Source organism: Artibeus jamaicensis, unplaced genomic scaffold (assembly GCF_021234435.1).
Source record: "Artibeus jamaicensis isolate MK-2021 breed Jamaican fruit bat unplaced genomic scaffold, CSHL_Jam_final scaffold_461, whole genome shotgun sequence".
In the NCBI taxonomy this organism is placed as follows: domain Eukaryota; kingdom Metazoa; phylum Chordata; class Mammalia; order Chiroptera; family Phyllostomidae; genus Artibeus; species Artibeus jamaicensis.
This window is the reverse complement of record NW_026522045.1, coordinates 10,492,501-10,509,048: the sequence shown is the minus strand read 5'-3', so window position 1 is coordinate 10,509,048 and position 16,548 is coordinate 10,492,501. Positions and strand designations below refer to the sequence as shown.

At 38.0% G+C, this 16,548-nt stretch overlaps 1 protein-coding gene across 1 annotated transcript in view; it reads left to right on the top strand.

Annotated features, from left to right (window-relative positions):
- The window catches only part of GUCY2F (guanylate cyclase 2F, retinal), a 166,637-nt gene that overhangs the window by 103,083 nt on the left and 47,006 nt on the right, over positions 1-16,548 (top strand). Inside the window, 4 exon segments of the mRNA XM_053657476.1 lie at positions 9,847-9,877; positions 9,880-9,903; positions 9,906-9,933; positions 10,023-10,092. Coding sequence (XP_053513451.1) covers positions 9,847-9,877; positions 9,880-9,903; positions 9,906-9,933; positions 10,023-10,092 — 153 coding nt within the window.

Here is a 16,548-nt window from a genome sequence, read left to right as displayed (position 1 = left end):
CCACAGCTTTTTTATCCACTCATCTACCGATGGGCACTTGGCCTGCTTCCAAGTCTTGGCTGATACTAATGCTACAGAGTATATCAGGGTGCATATATTCTTTATAAAAATTTTTATTGTGTTTTTTCAATTACCATTTGGTCACTTATACCTCCCTCCCTGCTGCAATGTACCACACTGTTCATACTGTTGTCCATATGCATGAGATCTTTATCCTTTTTGCTCAATCCCTCTACCCCCTAACCTCCTCCAACTTAGCTGTCATCTTGCTCTCTATGTGTTTTGGGTTTCTTTGGATATAGTCCCAGAAGTGGAATCACTGGGTCATAAGGCCATTCAATTTTTAATTTTTTGAGATAAATCCATACTGTTTTCCACAGTGGCTGGACCAGTCTGTATTCCTACTAACAGTGCATGTTAAGCTCCCCTTTACCCACATCCTCTCCAGCATTTGTCGTTTGTTGATTTACTGATGACAGCTATTCTGATGGGTGTAAGGTAATATCTCATTGTGGCTTTAATTTGCATTTCTCTGATGATTAGTGACATTGAGCATCTTTTCATATGTCTATTGGCCATCTGTATGTTGCCTTTGGAGAAGTGTCCATTCAGGTCCTTTGCCCACTTTTTAATTGGATTGTTTGTGGTTTTGGCATTAAGATTTATGAATCCTTATAACTTTTGGATATTAACACCATATTAGATATATCATTGGGGAATATGTTCTCCCATTCATTGGGTTGTCTTTTCATTTAGTGGATGGTTTCCTTTGTTTTTCAAAACCTTTTTAGTTTGATGTAATCACATTTGTTTATTTTTCTTTTGTTTCACTTGCCTGAGAACATCTATTAGAAAAAAAATAATGCTGTGAGAAACGTCTGAGATATTACTGCCTATGTTTTCTTGTACAAATTCTATGATTTTGAGTCTTACATTTAAGCCTTTAATCTGTTTTGAGTTTATTCTTGTGTATGGTGTAAGAAGGTGATCTAGTTCTATTTTTTTATGTATCTGCCCAATATTCCCAACACTATTTATTGAATAGACTGTCTTTAGCCCATTATAAGTTTTTATCTCCTTTGCCAAGTATTAATTGATGATGATGTAATGGGTTTATTTCTGGGCTATCTGTTCCATTGATCTATATGTCTGTTTTTATGCCAGTACCAGGTTGTTTTGATTACTATGGCCTGGTAGTATAGTTTGATATTAGTTAGTGTGACTTCTCTAACTTTGTTTTCCTTTCTCAAAGTTGCTGTGAGTATTCAGGGTCTTTTATGGTTCAATATAAATTTTTGGACTATTTGTTTTAGTTCTGTGAAATACACCATTGGTATTTTGATAAGAATTGCATTGAATCTATAGATTGCTTTGGGTAGTACAGACATTTTAATAATGTTAATTCTTATCCATGAACTTTCTATATGCTTCTACTTCTTTGTATCATCCTTCATTTCTTTCTTAAATGTCTTAGCATTTTTCAGGTATAGATCTTTTACATCCTTGGTTAAATTTAGTCCTAGGTATTTTTTTAATGCAGTTGTGAATGAGATTGTTTTCTTAGTTCTCCTTTCTCATGGCTCATTATTGGTACACAAAAAGCAACTAACTTACCCTTGGTCAGTGTGGCTCAGTTGGGTGGAACATCATCCCATACACTGAATGTGGGTTCAATTCTTGGTCAGGATACATGCCTGGGTTGTGGGTTCTGTTCCTGGTCAGGGTGTGTATGGGGCAGCAACTGATCAATATTTCACTCAGCTCGATATTTCTTTCTCTCTCTTCCTTCCTCTCTGTCTAGTGAAAAAAGGCAACTAATTTCTGGATATTTATTTTGCATACTTATACTTCATTGAATTCACTCATCAGTTCTAGTAATTTTATTTGTAGAATCTTTATGTGTCTCTACATACAGTCTCATGTAATCTGCAAATAATGACAGCTTTGCTTCCTCTTTTGCAATTTGGATGCCTTTTTTCCTTTTCCTTACCTGATTCCTATGGCTAGGACTTCCAGTACTATGTTGAATAAGAGAGGTGAAAATGGGTATTCTTGTCTTGTTCCTGATCTTAAGGGAACCACTTTTAGTTTTTGCCCATTGAGTGTGATATTGGCTATAGGTTTGTTATAAAAGGCCTTTATTATGTTGAGGTGTGTTCCCTCTATTCCCCACTTTGTTGAGAGTTTTTTTAAATTTATTTCAATTGTTGTTCAAGTACAGTTTTCTGTCTTTTACTCCAATCCCAGGCCACCTCCCCAGTGCTCCCCACCTCCCTCCCATTTCCACATCCCTTAGTTTTTGTCCATGTGCCTTCCATACTTGTTCCTGTAAACCCTTCCCCTTTTCCTCTGAAATTCCCTCCCCTCTCCCCTCTGGTCCCTGTTAACTTGTTCTCTATTTCAGTGTCTTTGGTTATATTTTGCTTGCTTGTTTGTTTTGTTGTTTAGGTTCCTGTTTAAGGTGAGATCATATGGTATTTGTCTTTCACCGCCTGGCTTATTTCACTCAGCATAATGCTTTCCAGTTCCATCCATGCTGTTGCAAAGGGTAAGAGCTCCATCTTTCTTTCTGCTGCATAGAATTCCATGTGTAAATGTACCAAAGCTTTTTGATTCACTAACATATTGATGGGCACCTATGTTGCTTCCAGCACTTAGCTATTGTAAATTGTGCTGCTGTGAACATTGGGGTGCACAGGTTCTTTTGAATTGGTGTCTCAGGGTTATTAGGATATAATCCTAGCAGTGGAATTATTGGGTCAAAAGGCAGATCCATTTTTAGTTTTCTTATAAAATTCCATGCTGTTATCCATAGTGGTTTTACCAGTCTGCAATCCCACCAACAGTGAACTAGGGTCCCCTTTTCTCCACAACCTCTCCAGCACTTATTGTTTGTTGCTTTGTTTATGATGGCCATTCTGACTGGTATAAAGTGGTATCTCATTGTGGTTTTAATTTGCATCTCTCTGATAGCTAGCGATATTGAGTATCTTTTCATGTGTCTCTGGGTCCTCTGTATGTCCTTGGAGAAGTATCTGTTCAAGTCCTTTTCCCATTTTTTAATTGGGTTGGTTGTCTTCTTAGAGTGGAGTCATGTAAATTCTTTGTATATTTTGGAGATTAAACCTTTGTCTGAGGTATCATTGGCAAATATGTTTTCCAATACAGTGGGTTCTTTTTTTATTTCAATACTGTTTTCTTTAGCCATGCAGAAGCTTTTTAATTTGATGATATCCCATTTATTTATTTTTTCCTTTATGTCCTAGGGGACATATCAGTGAAAATGTTGCTGCATGAAATATCTGAGATTTTCCTACCTATGCTCTTCTCCAGGACTTTACTTTGTTGAGAGTTTTTATCATGAACGGATGCTGAATGTTACCAAGTGTTTTTCTTTATCCATTGATATGATTATATGATTATTAGCCTGAATTTTATTTTATGTGGTGTATCACATTTATTGATTTGTGGATATTGCACCAAACCTGCACCCCTGGAAGAAAACGTCACGTGATCATGGTGTATGTTCATTTTACTGTATCGCTGAACTTGGTTTGCTAATATTTTGTTGAGGATTTTAGTATGTATGTTCATCATGGATATTGCTCTATAATGTTTTTGTAGTGTTTTTATCTGGTTTTGGAATGAGAGTAATGCTAACCTTGAAAAATAAGCTTCTGATTTGTTCATTTTTATTATTTTTTGGAATAGTTTAGAATAATAGGTGTTAGCTCTTCTTTGAATGTTTGGTAAAATTCACCTGTGAAGCCACGTGGTCCCAAGACGATTTTCTTAGGAGTGTTTTTAATTTTAATTTAAATATTTTATTGTTATTCAATTACAGTTGTCCCTATTTTCTCCCCACCCCTCCTCCTACCCGCTCCAAACCCACCTCCCTCCTTTGCTTCCACTTTCCCCCTTGGTTTTCTTCATGTGTCCTTCATAGCAGTTCCTGGAAACCCTTCTCCCCACTGTCCTCTCCCCGCTCCCCTCTGGCTATTATTTGATTGTGCTTAATTTTAATGACTCTGGTTGTATTTTGTTTGCTTTTTTCTTTTGTTCATTATGTTCCAGTTAAAGGTGAGATCATATGGTATTTGTCCCTCACCACCTGGCTTATTTCACTTAGCATAATGCTTTCCAGTTCCATCCATGCTGTCACAAAGGGTAGAAGCTCCTTCATTCTGTCTGCTGTGTAGAACTCCATTGTGTAAATGCAGCATAGTTTTTTGATCCATTCATTTAGTGATGGGCACTTAGGTTGCTTCCAGCACTTGGCTATTGTAAATGGTGCTGCTATGAACATTGGGGTGCATAGGATCTTTTGGATTGGTGTTTTAGGGATCTTATGGTATAAACCCAGCAGTGGAATTACTGGGTCAAAAGGCAGTTCCATTTTCAGTTTTTTGAGGAAAATTCCATACTGTTTTTCACAGTGGTTGCTGGTGCACTAGCAGTGCACTAGTGTTGTCTGCATTCCCAACAGTGCACTAGTGTTCCTTTTTCTCCACATCCTCTCCAACACTTGTTTGTTGATTTGTTTGTGTTGGCCATCCTGACTGGTGGGATGTGGTATCTCATTTTGGTTTTAATTTACATCCTTCTGATGGTTAGTGATGCTGAGCATCTTTTCATGTGTCTCTAGGCCCTCTGTATGTCCTCCTTGGAGAAGTGTCTGTTCAAGTCTTTTGCCCATTTGTTAATTGGGGTTTTTGTCTTCCTGGAGTGGAGTCATATATGAGTTTTTTACATATTTTGGAGATCAAACTCTTGTCCGAGTTATCATTGGCAAATATATTTTCCTACATAAGTGGTCCTCTTTTCATTTTAATGTTGTTTTCTTTAGCCAGGCAGAAGCTTTTAATTTGATGAGGTCCCATTTGTTTATTCTTTCCTTTATGTCTCTTGCTTTAGGGGACAGTTTTATTTTAAATTACTGCTTCAGTTTCATCAGTTGTAATTGGTCTATTCAGGTTTTCCTACTCTTCTTGTTCATTTTTGAAAGATTGCATGTTTCTAGGAATTTATCCATTTCATCAAGATTGTCCAATTTATTTGCATATAGTTGTTTGTAATATTTTCTTACATTGTTTCATATTTCTTTGGTGTCAGTTGTTACCTTTTCTTTTTCTGATTTTATTTATTTGGGTTCTCTCTCTCAGTGTGGTTAAAGGTTTGTCAATTTTGTGTATCTTTTCAAAGAACTACCTCTCAGTTTCATTGATTTTTTTGTGTTATTTGCAGAGTATCTTCCTTTTGTATCTGCTCTGATCCTTAGTATTTCCTTTTCTACTCACTTTGGGCTTTGTTGCTTAAGTGTAAAGTTAGAATGCTTGTTTCAGAATTTCCTTGTTTTCTTAGGTAGGCCTCTAAAGGTATGAATTTTTCCTTCTAGGACTAATTTTGCTGTATCTCATTGATTTTGGTTTGCTGTATTCTCTTTTTAATTTTTTCAAGGTATCCTTTGATTTCTTTCTTGATTTCATTGTTAACCTATTTATTGTTCAGTAACATGTTATTTAGCCTCTATGTCTTTTTGTGTTTTTCAGTGTTCTTGTGATTAGTGTCTAGTTTTATACCATTGTGGTCAGAGAAGATGCTTGATATGATTTTACTCTCCTTAAATTTATTGAGACTTGTGTTATGGCCTAACGTGTTTTATCCTAGATGTTCCATGTGAACTTGAAAAAATGTATATTCTGCTGCTATGGAGTGAAATGCTGTGAAGATATCAATTAAATACATCTGATTTAGTGTGTCATTTACGACTGCCATTTCCTTCTTCATATTCTGTCTGGAATATATATTCATTGATGTCAATGGGTTGTTAAAATTCCCTACTATGACTGTATTACTGTCAATCTCTTCCTTTATGTCAATCAAGATTTGCTTTATAATTTTAGGTGCTCCTATGTTGGGTGCATAAGTTTTATAATAGTCATATCCTCTTGTTGTATTGACCCCTTTATCATCATGTGGTATCCTTCTTTATCTCTTATTATAGCCTTTGTTTCAAAGTCTATTTTGGGAACTCCCTTGTAGATAATAAACTGTCTTTTGCAGCTTTTATGATTCCTTTTTTGTCCTTGATCTTTGACATTTTAATTATGATGTGTCTTGTTGTAGGCCTCTTTGGGACCATCTTGACTGGGACTCTGCACTTCCTGGAATTGTGTGTCTTTTCCTTTAACAAGTTATGGAAGTTTTGGTCATTATTTCTTCAAATAGGTTTTCAATCCTTTTCTCTTTCTCTTCTTTTTTTGGTACCCTTCTGATACAGATGTTATTATGCTTCATGTTGTCCCAATGGTCTCTTAAAGTATCCTCATTAATTTTTTTTTCTTTTTACTGTTCTGATGGGGTGTTTTTTCCTACCTTGTCTTCCAAATTTCTGATCAATCTTTTGCTTTATCCAACTACTTTTTATTTCATCCAGTGTCTTCTTCATTTCATATATTATATTCTTCATCCTGATTGGCTCTTTTTAATGGTTTTTATGTTTTTTTCATGCTGTTGAGCATCTTTTTAACCATTACTTTAAATTACTTGCCTCCATTTCATTTAGCCTTTTTTTTTTTCTGGAGATTTCTCCTGTTTTTTTTTTTTTTTCATTTGTGTCCTTTCTCCTTGTCTCCTCATTTTGACTGCCTCTTTGTGTTTGTTTCTATGTATTAAATAGATTTGCTATGACTCCCATTCTTCATGGAATGACTTCATGTAGTAGGTGTCCTCTGGGGTCCAGTGGTACAGTCTCTTTGGTCTCCTGAGCTGGATACTCCAGGAATCACCCTTGTGTGGGTTATATGGGCCCTCCTGTTGTAACTGAGTCTTGATTGCTATTAGCCCCTTCATGCATGAGACTGACCCTCAGTCTGGCTGACTGTGAGGTTGAATTCTGATTGGCATGTGTACTGCTGTGCAGATGCTGACCACAAAAAATGGAATTAACCACAGCAAGATTTGGTGCCTGCTAAATTCATCCTTTGGATATTCTGCTTTTGAAGCTTATTGGATCCTGCTCTAATGTTTTCTGAAGCTGGCCACGGAGTGTATTGGTTCTGGTTCTCTTAGGTACAGTTCAGTGTAAGGCACTACCTGTGTTTTGCCCTTAGCAACCTGTTTGGAGCTACAAGTGATCCACCATTTATGGTTGTCTCTGTTGGGTCTTAATGTACACAGAAAAGACCAAACTGCACACCAAGGCTGGCTTTTACCAATGTTGGACCTGGTGTAGGTCAGCAAAAGTCTCAAGGCACCCTGAGGTGATTTGCTTTTACCTGCCTTCTCCTGCCAGTTGCCTATTAGACTCAGTCACCAAAAGAGCCTCTGGCATACTCCTCAGCATAGCATTAGCTTGACAGGGTGGAGCAACTGGTAGTCCAGAGGGTGGACTATTGCTTTCCCACAGCCTGATTATGCATGGAGGGGAGTGTGTTACCCTAGAAAGATGGTCTCTGCTGGGAAAATGACTCAGTACAGAGTTCCTGGTGGCTGTTCCTTCAGCCCCCTCTCCAGAGCCACAGACCACACTCTGTCCTCTTGCAACTCTAGTCTGCTTTCCCCTTCTTCTGTAGACTCCCAGGGTGAGTTACCATGAATGGAATTTTGTGTGTTGGCTCTTTGACAGGGTGCCTGTGTCCTAGCAGCCCTCTGCATCTCCCTGGAAGACAGAAACTTAACTGCTTTTTATACCCAGATGTTATGTGGGTATCTCTTCTTGGCTCTGGTGCTCTGGACTATGAAGCCTGGCATGGAGTTAGGCCCCATGCTTCTCAGAGGGAACTCTCCAAAGCTGAGATACCCCTCTGGAACTTCAGCTGTAGCCTGTGGGAGCAGGGCCAGCCTTTTTCATATCTTGATCCTTCCTACCAGTCTCCATGTGGCTTCTGTAAATTCTTTGTTATGCATTTTTTCTTCTCCTAGTTTTCAGCTGGTTATTCAGGTTGCTCCATATTTCAGTTACAATTCCAGTTTGCTCCTGGGAGAATATGAATGAAACTTCTATTTAATTCAATGCTGTCATGGATCCTTCCTCTCTCCACTGCCTGCTTAGATTTAGAAGGTTGCCCAAGTTTATTACACTCCCATCTTCTTTTGGGAGTGTAATAATTTTGTCATCTCAGTGTTTCCCAGGACTTACTATAATATCTGGAAAATCCTGGCACCTGCAAAACTCTTTTGGGGATTGGCATGAGGCCTTGATAGCTTGTAGATTTCAAGACAGTCAAATATAGCTGGGGTTTGGGGTCCTCAATTTTGAGCTTTAAAAGTATGTTTTATCAAAATGAGGCCCTGTGATATCTTGAGTATACCAAGTGCTCAAGAATTGAGAGCTCTAGTTAATGGAGCGGTCTGATTACTTACTGAGCAACTGTTTTGTACAAAACACTATGCTAGATACTGTGAGGAAAAAGACCATAGGAAGCAGAAGATTTGGGCTTGTGTTTAGAGACTAAGACATGGCCTGATCATTGTTTTTATCTAACTACACTGAAGTCTTCAAGGACAAAGCCATCTCCGTATTCCCAGCCCTTGTACAGAGAGGATGAAATAATTGTAAGAATGAGTGATATGACAATATTTTCAAGTTGTTCACCTCTTCTGAAAAACAGAGTGGCCTCAAACAGTCCAATTATTTAAGGTTTAGGTTGATTGCCAGATAATGGTGGTTGGGCTGTTGTGGTATTCTCTTTCTACTTGCTCCATGGAGGGCTTATTCAGAGCCTTCAACCAAATAATTGCAAAATGCATTGAGATTATCCAATTAAATGTGCTAATTATTATTATAGTTATTGTTATTATTATTAAAGAGTATGTATATGTGATATAAAAATAGAAAGCAATGGATTTGATATTTAAAAGGGGTAAACCTAATTTGACTTTCTAAGTTAAACAATTTAGAATTGTTCCAAATGAGATCTGATGAAAGTAAGACCATATTTCAGATTAAATAGTTGGAAACACATTCCAATTCTTTTCTCAGTCTTAATAAACACATTCTTTTTGTCATGAATTGGAGGGAAGTAGAGGACAGACAAAAGAGTTTTGGAAGGAAGAGAGAGACTTATTGAGAGGAGGGTTTATTGGAAAAAAAAGGAAGACAGAGCAGAGGCTGAAAATTTGGCTCCTCTGAGGTCATCACTTAGGCTCTGGGGTGGCCAGTTTGATTTTATACTCCCTTTCTCTTCTCAGAACTATGGTTTTGACAGCAAAGAACCTGGGCTATAGGTAGAGGCCTCCCTGGGGTCTTTTTCTACCTGTAAGAATCTGCTGGCAAGATAAAATGAACATTGCAGAAATGTAGAATTCTCAAAGCAGCCTGGATACCCTGGGCTTAAAAACAAAGTTGTACAGCTTGCCTTTCATTTCTATTCCTTCTGGGAGTGGGGTTTATGGGAGTTGTTAGATAGTGGGGTGTTGGGGGAAAGGAGACTCTGAATGTATTTATTTTAGATACAGAAGACAATGTATTGCCTAATGTCAAAAGGTCAGGGTAAAAATGACAAACAAAATCTTCAATTGAGCATCCAGATGTTTACTTGTTACAACGCTAAACAGGTACACATTCTTGAAGATATAGCTGCATGGCAAAGGGTAAACGAAACATCTGGATGACAGCTTGACATGATGTTCACTTTTCATCTGGCTGCTGTGGCATCTTATGGAGCTTGCTTGAATCTTGAATGTATATAGCAAGCAAGCCTAGGAAGGAAGATTCCAAGAAGTAATGACAAAGGGAAAGCAGAGGCAATTTCTGGGCCAAATTGAAAGCTTGTACCCTATTGATCAGAAGAACTACTTTAGGTTTATAATCTATTTAAGATTTTTCATATATTCTATAATAAGGTCAAAGGAGCAGAAGAGACCTTTAGGATGACTAGAAAAAAGGCTTCACAAAGCCTCTTTTGTGGCCCCACTAGTAAGCAAAGATGGGTAAGTAGAGTTCATACTTTATTAGAGTCTTCTTATGTCCTGCTCTGCCACACTCTCTTCACTATTTTTGTATCTCTCCTCCACTACAGGCAAGTGGGCCATGGCCTGCAACCAGTAGAAATTGCAGCCTTCCAAAGAAGAAAAGCAGAAAGGCAGCTGGTGAGAAACAACCCATACAGTAATGACCAGAGAAAAACCGAGTGCAGGAGCTTGCCAAATTTTCAAAGCTAGTGCTCCCTTTGGCATGAGTGTCATTCTTAGCTTACACTCTGTTGGCAGAATGTGGTGGAATTGATGAATTTCCAAGCTTGACTGAGATATGCAAAAACTTTGTGAGGAGTGTTGCTGCAGAGTTAGCTGCATCTGAGGGAGGTCAACTGCCCTGGCCTGAGAGAGGCCCTTGCTTCCTGCACTGATAACACATTTGAATGTTAACAAGGCTGGGCTTGGTATTCAGTTATCAGGCAGGTGCACCCATCTCTTTTATTGTCAAGCATGCAGGCCACATAGTGACCTACCTCCAGTTTTGGGAGACTCACATCTATCTAAGAAACACAGCTATGTTGCCATGACTCTCTTTTTTCCTGGGATCTTTTGGTGAGACCATCTTTGAGGGGGTGCTTATGTCATTTCCTGTGGAGGCACTAACCTATCCCTTCCAAGGCTGGCATTACCAACTAAACTAATAGTGGCTACTCCTTGACTGCTTGCCTTGAATTCAGGACAATTCCCCCATCCCTCCTCTTCAACTAGAACAGTATGGTTTTGAAGCTGTAACAACAGCCTAACTATCAAGAATTCTCACATATTTATCTGTAAGGAATCCATTGCTTTCTCAGGCCCCTGTCAGTATCTCTTTTCTTCTTTATCTTGCTTTATTATTCTCTCTTTCATGGGGACTTTGACCTCAGGACCCATTGTTCCCTCTATATATCATTGGAAATCACAAGATTTTAAAGTAAACATTGGGGCATCTCCAGAAACTCCTGTTCACCCTTTTTTAAAGCATGTTCCAGAGTAATCATAATTCTACTAACAACAACCAAAGGCATCCACATGCTTACAATTTTTCCACTAGCCTCAGTTGACTTAATCAGCTTTCTATGACTCTTTCTCTCCTAGGGAAACCCAGTACATCTTCATTTCTGCAACTATCACATGTACTCTCTAAAAGTTATAACGTTTATGCTTCAGAAATGCTTCTCTATTGAGCATGTGATTCCCCTGCCATGCTGCCATGTGGGGCCTGGCTCTGTTCTTTCCTATTGACTAATACAGGAAGATAAGCAGCTAGGACACATATTAATCCAGTTGGCAGGAACATTTTTTCCTGTGGGGGAAGGAAACACACAGATACACAAAGACACACAGTCAGTCTCCATCTGAGATTCAGTCTCAGTTTTTGTCTCTTTCTGTCTCTCTCTCATATAGCAGGAAAGAGTTTGGATTCTCTTGAAGAGTTTTTCTTTTGACAGGGTAGTGCAGGCTTTGGAGGCACTGTAGAAAAACCCATCCATTTCTAAGAATGTATTAGAGTTTGCAGGAGAAAAAACTGTAGCCAACTTACCATCATTGACTGTGCTTGGCAGTACTTTCCTAGAATTACAGGTGAATGTGGCTTAGGCTGTTTAACTCACTCATATGGAGCTCCCTGACAAAAGGCAGGCTGCTGTGGGCTGTGGGTATATGCAACAGATCAAAGTCATTTGGGCCAAAAGTAGATCTGACATCAGATCCTGGTCTCATTAACACTTGTGCTTTAATCAGCATTTTAATTAACCACAGTGGCCTTGGTAGGCTGTGAAAAACACAAAAATCCTTAAGAAGAGTACTGTTGACAAATTTCAGAAAGCAGGTACTAAATCCCAGAGATCCAAGACATCTCACTTATCTCATTAAATGTCCTATGTTGATGTCACCCAGTAATACTACCTGTTTCAGAATGTTTCCTGTTTTTCAGTATGATAGATCCAGCTTAGAAAAGACCCACAATACCTGTGAGTGCCTCTCATCCACTGCCACAATAATGAAAGCTGTTAGGGGAAAACTTGGAGCTTTTACATAGCCCTGTGAAATCAGGGAAGAAGTAAAGAAGCTGTGCAAGGAAGCACAGATTTAGTAAACTGACTTCAGAGGCTGCCTCTCAGGCAGGTCTCTGTTGTCTACCTAGTAGCACCTTTGTTGTGTCCCCAAATATCTACTAATCACCAAATCTACCTAAAAGTTATCACTTCATCTGGTTACTTTCCCTAAAATTTCACCAACCAGGTTTCATTTGGGGTTGACGAGACCCCTCTTTCAATCATATATGCACCTTTTGGAGGGTAAGGGGCAATCAATCACTCATTTCATAATGAAGGTGACTAAGCTAGGTGTTTAGTAGGATAAGGAAGTTTCATTTTGAGTGAGACAAGTGAAAATGAGGAAGTTGCCAGTTTTTAGGAATGGAGGGTCATAGTGGGTAGATTGTACCACTTCAAAACATTTGCTTTGATTTTCCTTAAACCCCAAAAGTGAGAATAAGGCACCCTTTTTTCCTACTTTCACAACCCAGGACCCCTGCCAGGGATCAAATATAACTGCTCCACATGAGTTAAATCAACCTTTGTGGACTGGGCTAGAAATCTGACCACAATATACATAACACTGTTTCTATGGAGCAACACATTCCAAATACTAAATCATTGACTTATAAATGTTTTGGACATACCTTCTCAGTAAGTTGAAGACTACCTGTACATTATTAACATGCTCCACTTTTTGTTAATTTTTACAGCTTTTTAAGTAGCTTATATTCCTTGTCCAAAACAAAATGTTTAGAAAACAACTTAAAGTTTTCAAACAGAGATTTAAATTAGTTTCATCACATCTCTTGTTTTCGTATGATTTGCCTCTTCTCAAAATAGATTATTGGAAAAAGAAAGCCAGTGCTAATGAACTGCAAGTTGGGTTTTGCTTATTGAGGTTTTATATGTACTTTACAAAGGTAACTTAACAAAATGGGCATCCCATGGAGGATTGTTTAAGTCCTTTTAGACTTTTTTCTTACCTGTCTAAACAGTAATACATGTTCATTATCAAAAATTTAGAAAACACAGAAAGGCACATAAGAAATTACAATCACTCAAGTTTCTTTTAGATGCTTTATTCTATTTCATTTTTTTCTGTTTGGGTTCATATTATAGATTACTGCATGTTATTATAACATATACTCAAAGAATACCTTAAGTCAGCTGATTCTCAAATTAGTCCATTTTACTTTTATTTTATTGCTGGCAGCATTATTGATATTTTTCATGTTAGAGGATGGATCTGTTTAGATTGTAGGCAGCATTCAGTGATCCACTTGTTCCTTATTTTACTTGGTGGTTCTAAGCAGAAGGAGATAGCAGATAGCCACTGTTCTCATCAGAGGGCTGTAACTTGTTTTACTACAAACAGCTGCTACACTAAAAAGTGTTGTTCCAAGGATTCTGTCTACCTTGTCTTAGACTTAGTATGAACAACTTTATTATCAGGCTACTCATCTCATCACATTCTTGTTTTTAATCCAAATGGGATCAACTTGCAAGGAGTGGGAGGTGGCAAGCAGCCAAATACTTGGTGAACTGGGTGGTCGCATCTCTGTAACATCAAACAATTGGATGTAATTTAAGGACTCAATTGAATCAAGTAAGCATTAATTAGACAAAAGGCCACAGTGGATTGATTGTTTTGTTTTTTACTTCTTCTCTTTCTAAGCTGGTTGACTTAATCAAGTACATTTTCCATCTGGCTGATTGCTTCTGGCCCATTAAAATAATGGAATATGTGCAATAGAATCTTCTCTCACCCCTTCTCTGATCCATGCCATCTTCTCAGGTCAAGATGATTGATAAGTAGACTGCAGACATAGACATAAGCTATCTTTTGAAAAACATGATATATTTTTTATTTGTATGTTGTTTGGATATTCTGGAGTGGTTTATGAAAACCCTGCTATCTTATCTATTTTTTCAGTTTGGATTTGCTGCAGACCAAGCAATAGTAGATCTCTTTCAGAGTCACTGAAAGCAGCTGTGACTATTAATTTATATTCTGACTTTGGCTCACTGCAAATTAGAATGGCTCCAAATGCCACTACAGATTTTTCAAGGGTAACCTAATTCCAAGCAAATGAATATGCACATGGAATCATAGGGCTAGTGATATCTTGGAGACCATTAGTCCTGTCAAACTATGGAAAAAGTTATTGGGGTCCAGGAAGGAGAATCCATCTTTCTAAAGTCACCATCTAGTTAGTAGCAGTGGAACCACTCTTACCAGGCTCAAAAAGAGATCTGACTTATCAAGGACAATTCCTGACTCTGAGAAATACTTCTTAGAGTTCCTGGAATAAGACAACTAACTGTATGTATGGGCACAAGCTTGGAAGGAATACTTCGGATTGGGTTGTTTGATCTAGTTCACTGTACTGACATCACAGTCCACAGAGAGAAAAGATTCCTTGGTCACTAAATCACTTTTACCATGCAGACAGGATCTCACCCAGAGCTGTATATGTTCCTAAGTTGATCTGGCCTAAGTGGATGGAAAACAAACTTCTAATTCTGCCCAGCCCAATGGATTCACTTGTAGTTTATAGTACATGGACTTTTTTTTCTATTTATGGAACCAGTCTCAGATATATCCGAGAAGAGGCCTGACTGCAGAAAACATCTTAGGTATAATTTTACTGTGTCCATCATCCAAATAAGAAGTCCAGTGTATAGTGAGAGAAGACAGAATAGAACCAAGCCTGCAAACTTAAAAACAAGATAAGAACTCATTCTGATTACTATTGTTGACACCATCTTTCTCCTCCAGAGACATGAAATCTGAGTTGCACATAAAGTAGTGCAGCCAGTAGATTCAAATAGGCTGACCAGAGAGGGCCTTTGCTCCTCCACTCTCTGACTCCAGCTACTTCAGGGGTGATTGAGTTCATCATTAGCAGTAGTCCCAGATAAACCTCTTATGAGGATACCTTCCTATAATGAGAGATCAAAGGAAAAGCAATTGCTTGGAGCCCACTAGGAGGTTAGATGATGGAGCTGGATTCTTGGTAAGTGTCAGTAAATTAGCTTGATTGTGACATCTTCATTGTGGTTAAGAAGCAAGACCTGCTTGTTCTTTTGGGTATCCCTTGGTCCAGGAGCAATCTAAGGTCTGAGTAAATTCACTGGGTTCATTGGGAGTCTTATAGAACCTTCCCCTTTGGTCAGATTTAGTCACTGACACCACAGAACAAATATTAACAAGAAATATGCCCGTTTATGTCTATAATTTGAAAGTACAACACTCCTTTAATGGTTTGTAATGATAGTATTCCAAAGGCCTGTAATAGATTGTTATGTTAATACAGAGAAGTTATTATTTCCCTTTGTGTGTATATATCTTTGGGTATTTCAGTGTATTTTTCTGGGATTAAAGCTCAGATCTTGTAGTCTTCTTATTTCAAAATTTTCAATATTCTCTATTTTTATAAATTTCTTATTATGTTCCAACCTAGCTTTCTCTGTCTTTGTTTTTATAGTTTATGCTCTAGCCCAAACCAATTACATGCTCTTTCCCATTACCTTTCCTGACTCCATGCATTTATTTATGCTTTCTCCTCATGCTTTAGAAATTTTCCAGAATTCTATCCCTGTCTCCCACCACCACAGGTCCAAATTCTACCCATCCTTCAATGTTTAGTAAAATATTACTTTCTCCATACAGCTTTATTCCCTCTAGTGATATGTTCTTTTTTCTGAATTCTGATGATAATTTTACCTATACTTTTTTAATGGCTATATAATGTTAACTTGTTTTATAGGTATTTGTTTACTTGTTTCTACTATACTTTGATATATAGAAAAAAGTAAATGCTACAAGTTTCTTGAGAGCAGGAATCATGTTTGCTTTATCTTTGTACTCTGTATAGTGCCTAACATATATAAAAGGCACTCAATAAATATTTTTTTAAATTTTTTATTGATTATGCTGTTACAATTGTTCTATTCCCCCCCTTCATTCTACTCCACCCTACCCCCCATCCCCACCATTACCCCCCCTTTAGTTTATGACCATGTGCCTCAAGTTCTTTAGATTCTATATTTCCCATGCTATTCTTGCCCCCCCATCTATTTTCTATATACTGTCTATGCTACTTATTTTCTATACCTTCTCCCCCCTTCTCCTCCTCCCACTCCCCTGTTGCTAACCCTCCTTGAGATCTTCATTTCTATGTTTCCACTCCTGATCTAGCTGTCCTTTTAGTTTGCTTTTGTTTTAGGTGTGGTTGTTAATAACTGTGAGTTTGTTGTCCTTTCACTGTTCATGTTTCTTTAACTTCTTTTTCTTAGATAAGTCCCTCTAACATTTCATATAATAAGGGCTTGGTGATGATGAACTCCTTGAATTTGATCTTATCTGAGAAGCACTTTATCTGTCCTTCCATTCTAAATGAAAGTTTTGCTGGATAGAGCCATCTGGGTTGTAGGTCTTTAGATTTCATGACTTGGAATACCTCTTTCCAGCCCCTTCTTGCCTGTAAGGTCTCTTTTGAAAAATCTGCTGACAGTCTGATGGGGACTCCTTTGTAGGTCCCCTTAG